Source organism: Palaemon carinicauda, chromosome 11 (assembly GCF_036898095.1).
Source record: "Palaemon carinicauda isolate YSFRI2023 chromosome 11, ASM3689809v2, whole genome shotgun sequence".
In the NCBI taxonomy this organism is placed as follows: Eukaryota; Metazoa; Arthropoda; class Malacostraca; order Decapoda; family Palaemonidae; genus Palaemon; species Palaemon carinicauda.
Genome location: NC_090735.1, coordinates 110,270,371 through 110,276,370, shown reverse-complemented (window position 1 = coordinate 110,276,370; position 6,000 = coordinate 110,270,371). Strand labels below are relative to the sequence as shown.

At 44.5% G+C, this 6,000-nt stretch overlaps 1 protein-coding gene across 1 annotated transcript in view; it reads right to left on the bottom strand.

Moving 5' to 3' along the window:
• Window positions 1–5,153: 5,153 nt before the first annotated feature.
• The window catches only part of LOC137649748 (dymeclin-like), a 130,422-nt gene continuing 129,575 nt past the window's right edge, over window positions 5,154–6,000 (bottom strand). The window contains exon 9 of the mRNA XM_068382696.1: window positions 5,154–5,320. Within this exon, the coding sequence (XP_068238797.1) occupies window positions 5,177–5,320 (144 nt within the window). The 3' untranslated portion in view covers window positions 5,154–5,176. The remainder of the gene's footprint in view (window positions 5,321–6,000) is intronic.

The window sequence follows — 6,000 nt, the reverse complement described above, 5'->3', positions numbered from 1 at the left end:
TAAAAGGGCACCCATTTGAGTCGGTGTAAATATGCACCGCTAAAAAAAATAGACTATAGGAGATAGCCTTTCTTCTGGCTGCAGTTAATCATTTTGACCATGGGAGGACTGCACTGATCTTGGGAGGTTTCTGGGTGCCTAATACTTGTCTAGAACCATGTCCTTGCCTTCCTGTGGAGCAGTACCAGGATTTGACAGGTTGTTAAAGGATCTCATGCCAGCAAGGACTTGCCAGAAGGCATGTTCTGACTCCTTTCGCTCCACCTCGGAGTGGAACTTCGGTCTCACCGCCTTTGAAAGATATTTCTCATCAGTGTCTGGGAAATCATCTATCTCCAAGCTTTCCTCCATAGTAGCCTGGGGTAGGTCAAGGTCATCAATTGAGACTTGAGAAGGAACCTCAGCAGGAGATTCCTAAGCCAGTTCCTGCCTTTGAGCTTTCCTTGTCTTAAGAGTTTTTAGGAACCTTTTTATAGTTCTTAGACTCTCCTTGGAGGGAAGTACTTCTCTGAGATGGAAGATTTAGAGGGAGCTTGCGGTTCCTGAGATTTCTGAGGCTCAGGACCAGGAACCTGTTCCTCCTCAGGTGGAACGGAGACCGGATGTTGGTCTGGTGGAACAACTCCGATATGCAGAGGCTGGAAAGGGTGAATAGAGATCTCCCTGGGAGAGCCTATGTCCCTACTTGTGCAGGGTTGGGTGATGTCCATGTGAGGTGGAATGACACGCGCCATCCTCCTTTTCCGCTTTTACATCACCCTTTTCGCCCAAACGAACTGGCGTTAAGGGAAGAGGTCCAAAAGGTGGAACAGCTGCAGAGCTTCGATTGTCCTTGGTACTCATTCAAGATGGAGATGACCTATGTACCAAAGGGACAGTTTTGCTTTGAGCAGATCTCCTCCAAGAGTCAGAAAGAATGTCAGAAGACGTCGACTTCTCCAGCGAAATACTACGACTTCTCCAGCGAAATACTAGGGGTAGACCTTGGTTGGCGTGGCTGTGGCGGGGCAGGTGGAAGACCCCCACCAAACACCTGAAGAATAGACATCAAGGTGTCAAAACCAGGAAGAAAGATCTCCAACTCTTGCCAAGTCTGGATTCCCCTTTGGAAGTTCTAGTTTGGAGAGTAAAAGGACCAGCGTCTCTAGGGTACAACATTTTAGGCATAAGTGCGTGTTCTTTGGTGATACGCACAGAGCGATCATGAGATACGGGAACACTCGTGAACTTGTTCGGGGGTTCTTTGACTTTCTCTGGAAAGGGAACTGGCCTACCACTAGAGCTATCATATGCGGAGGCTCTTGTTGGAAGTGTTGGGTCTTTGCTTGCTCTTGCAGTTGTAACTTCAGTGTGTGTGAGACACTCATATAAGCAGCAAGATCGCTCGTGATAGCAGGCAATTTTCACGCAACAGCGCATGAATCACATGCAGAAGACACATCTGTGTGAGCAGGAGATGGTGAGCTAGGAGGAGGAGGCCTCTGAGGCTCCAGTAGTGCCGGGGCACTCTGCATGCTCGTTGAAGGAGGACATGGGAACCTCCAAATTGAGGCAACGCATTGCATCAGTGAGTGATGCACTGCAGAGGAGCACATAGAAGAGCGTCGCGTAGGCGATCGCTTAGAGAAAACACCCCAGGCCTTGAAAGGAGTAGGGGATATCTTTGGCAGAGGTTTCTGTAAGAGTTGTCTTTTGGGAAGTCCTTGTCCCGTCAAGGGTTGTCTAGGGGAAGGATCAGCAGGAACTCTATGGGGCGTAGTGTGCCGCACGGATGAAGTGCTTAAGCGTCTTCATCGTCCTCGTGAAGAGGATCCTCTCGATCTTGGACTAGAGCGTCTTATTCACGATCTTGAGCATCTGACTCCTGATCGTGAGCACCTTGTTCGTGATCGTAAACACCGTGCTCGTGAAAGTGAGATTCTTGCTCGCAATCCTGAGTGCCCTGCTCATGAACATGAGCGTCTTGCTCTTGATCTTGAGCATCTTGCTTGCGATCGTGATTGCTTAGCTTGTAATTGTGAGCATGTGTGTGAGGTTTGTAAGCATGAGGCTTTTGATCCAAAGTGTTGAGCTTGTGATCGTGATAGAGAGTGCTTAACCCGTTAACAAGAAGTAGAACGTCTCCTGGAAAAAGAGTGGTTAGACCGTGATAACCTACGGTCTTTTTGGCACAAGCGCCTAGAACTAGAGTGAGAGCATCTTCTGGAAGAAGAACGCTGAGATTGCTAGTGATCTCTATGAGCGCAAAGCTCGAGGTGATTGTCCAGAGGAATGAGAAGATGTTGTCTCTCGTCCTGACGATCAGTGAGCAGGTGGAGAGCTGGACGCTGGAGGATCATCTTGCCTAACGTCTACAGCTGGCAAGGGGAGCGCACGCGAGCTGCAACCTTGCCTGTGGGGGAAAGCGGAAGGTTTTGGGTTAGGATGGCGAGAGGACCCATTCTGAGCAGGAGGCCATTGGAGGAGCGAGCAGGAACAGTCAACTCGCCCACGCATGGAATGGCCAAGAGAGGGTGGAAGGTATGTTGAGGCCACAGAGAATGGATCTCTCCTCGCACCTTCACAGGGGAAGCAGAAACCCCCAGGACGACCATGCCTAAAGAACATTTGCAAGTGAAAATGGCTCCTCGGCAGCTAGAGGTGAAGGTGCTCCTTTAAGAGAAGCATCAACCCTCCCAGTACCAAGAGGCTGCCATGGAGTTATACAGTCTGCACTCCTACCTGACCATTCCCCTGAAGAAGATGGGCAAGGCGGAGCTTCGGGAAGAGATCGAGGAGTGCCGGAAGAAGCCCGTGCTCTTTTCCTGCCAGAGAAGGACTCCGAAGGAGAAAGATCTCACTTAACCTTCTTCTTCCTGCGATGCCCAAATTTCTCCCACTGGGAGGTAGGCCATTCTCTACACATGTCGCAGGGTTCTGGTCACAGCGACACCCCAGCCAAGCCGGACACAAAGGATGGGGGTCAGTCTCAACTGACGACATGAAGGTTCCGCAAGGGCAACTTTCCTGGCCAAGATACGTTAGCATAGGAGCATCAGGAAGAAAACACACACTCACCTGAAAAGGAAAATGGAGCGTAAAGTAATGGTTGTAATCTATGGTTAAGACAAAGGGAGAGACCGGAGACGTCTGTTCTCTACCAGCCAAAAGAGAAAAGTGAGGCAGATCACCGAGCTGTAAGCAGAGATAGGTGGCTGGGGTGACCCTCAGCCATCCCCTTCCTACCCACTGCAATGGTTAGGTAGGGTTGCCACCTTTCACTTTTAGCCTATTGGCTACCATCCAGCTTTGCCGTAATGTAATCCATATATATAATGAAAGGTTTGTTAGTGAAGGAACAAATATGTTTCATGTTGTCAATGGTGGCAATTAATTGGGTGTATGTATGTATTATTCAGCTATAAATAGGTAAGGGAAATGTGCATGAGTGTTGTAATTCTAGGGGTATTAGTTTGTTGGGTGGTTGGAAAAGAGTATGGTAGTGTTATTTAACAAGTTTAAAGATAAAACAGGATGCAATCTTAAGTCAGGATGGCTTTTGAAGAGGTAGGGAATGTATGGATCAGATATTTACAGTTAGCCAGATATGCAAGAAATATTTCGCAAAAGGTAATGTGGTATATTTTGCATTTCTGGATCTGGAGAAAGCTTATGATAAAGAGTTGATAGGGATGTGATGGGGAATGTGATGAGGTTATATGGAATTGGTGGAAGGTTGTTGCAAGCAGTGAATAATTTATATAAAGGAATTAAATCTGTGTTATGAAAGGGAATGAAGTGAGAGAGTGGTTTCCAATGAGAGTGGGGCTGATTAGGGAAGTGTGCTGTTGCCATGTTGGTTCAATTTGTTTGTTGATGGAGCTGTAAAAGAGGTAAATACTTGAGTGCTTGGTCAAAGATTGAAACTGATAACTGAGAGTGATCATGAGTGGGAGATGGAATGGTTGTTGTTTGCGGATGATACTGTATTTGTTGCAGACTCACAAGGGAAGCAGTATTGATTACTGACCGAGTTTGAAAGTGTGAGAGATGGAAGTTGTTATACTCAATTTTTTTTAATGAGGCGCATTTGCACCGACTCGCAGCAGTGCCCTTTTAGCTCGGGAAAGTATCCTGTTATCTGATTGGTTAGAATTATCTTATCCAACCAATCAGCGATCAGGAAACCTTCCCGAGCGAAAAGGGCACCCCTGCGAGTCGGTATAAATCTGCCTCACTAAAAAGAATTGACTATAGTTAATGGGGTTAAAGTAAGGTTATGAGATGCACAAGATGGAAAAGTGGTGCTAGATTGAATGTCATGTTGAATTGAGTTACTTGAGGGAGGTAGATTAGGTAAGTATTTGGGTTCTGTTGTTGCTGCAAATGGTGGAGTGGAAGCAGATATACGCCAGAGAGTGAATGAAGAATATAAAGTGTTGGGGTGGTAAAGGGAGTAGTAAAGATTAGAGGGTTAGGGATAAATGTCAAGAGAGTTCTGTATAAAAGTGATGGAGACAGAAATTGAACATGTTCGAAATTAAGTGCCTGAGGATTATGGCTGGTGTTATCTTAATTGGATAAGGTTAGGAACAAAGTAGTAAGGGTAAGAAATTAATTAGTAGCTAGAGAGGATATGAATGTGTTAAGGTGGTTTGGCCATGTACAGAGGATGGAAAATGGTCATCCGCTGAAGAAGGTGATGAATGCAAGAATGAGGAAGGTCAAGGTTTGGGTGGATGGATGGAGTGAAGAAAGCCTTAGGTGACATGAGGATAGATATGAGAGACAAAAGTGAGCTCAGAATAGAAGTTAATTGCAAGCGATCATAATTCAGTTCCGATAAGCCCTGCTGTTACCTCGGGTCACCTTGCTGATTGCTGAGGTAGCAGCAACAGGGGAATGAGTGTATGAAGCTCCATTTGTGGTGGAAGATGGGGGAGGGTAAGCTGTGGCACCTGAGCAATACCAAACAAACTCGCCCGAGTCCATCGTCAGGAAAGGATGAACGATGAGGAAAAGCCCTTTTGTTTCTTTCCTTTTCTTTTTGGAAGTCGGCTTCCTCCCAAAATTAGGGGAAGTGGCAGGTTAGATAGATTAGCTTCGCTGGCATGTTGGAAATATTTAATATTAAGAAAATTACCTACATTAAAATGCATCCCTGTATGGTCCCACCCACATTTGAAGCAAAGTTAAGCTAAATATTCATAAGACATCTAATACTTACTCTCATTTTGGTCATATTGTACGTAATAGTTCTGATAACAACCAAGATAAGAAGGCCACCAAGAGATATATCACTTATAAGACGTTCAGTATACCATGTGATGTTTTTGAGGGGCTGGAAATAAGAAAAAACCCAAAATGTATAATCCATGTAAAAATTTTGCAATCCAATACACTGGATCTTTTTCATTAATTAATATATCAAAAGGTTACTTCACAAAAATATATAGACAGTTTCAGAATAGTAAATACTAGTTATAGGATTTAATTGGAATCTAAACAACACTATGTATTTCTGCTGTACTGGAATGTGATAAGTTATTGAAAAATGGAATTTTAATCTAGCAAAACAGCATTTTAAAATATAAGGTTGAATTAATTGTTAAAAATTAAATACAAAAATATCAGAAATAGTTTCAATTGTTCCAACAAATATGACAAACTTTTAACAGTTTGTATTTTTCCTAACATACAAACATGAATTCTTTACAATAGGAGATATTCTAGCGCAAGCTGCATAATACAGCAGAAAAACCTTAACAAGCTCATTAACGACCCGGCAGGAAGTTTTCAACCTGTTAGCGGTGGGGACCTCCCGTCAGTAGCTACTGTTTACCTTCAATCGGATTCTAGCTAGGACTATTCTAGGGGGCGGTGATGGAGGGAAGATTTGTGTAAAGAATTCGGGTTTGTATGTTAAGAAAAATACAAACTCTGTTACAAGTTTGTCATTTGTACCTACACTTGATACAAACCCTCATTCTTTACTATAGGAGACTTAGTCTTGAGGCTAGG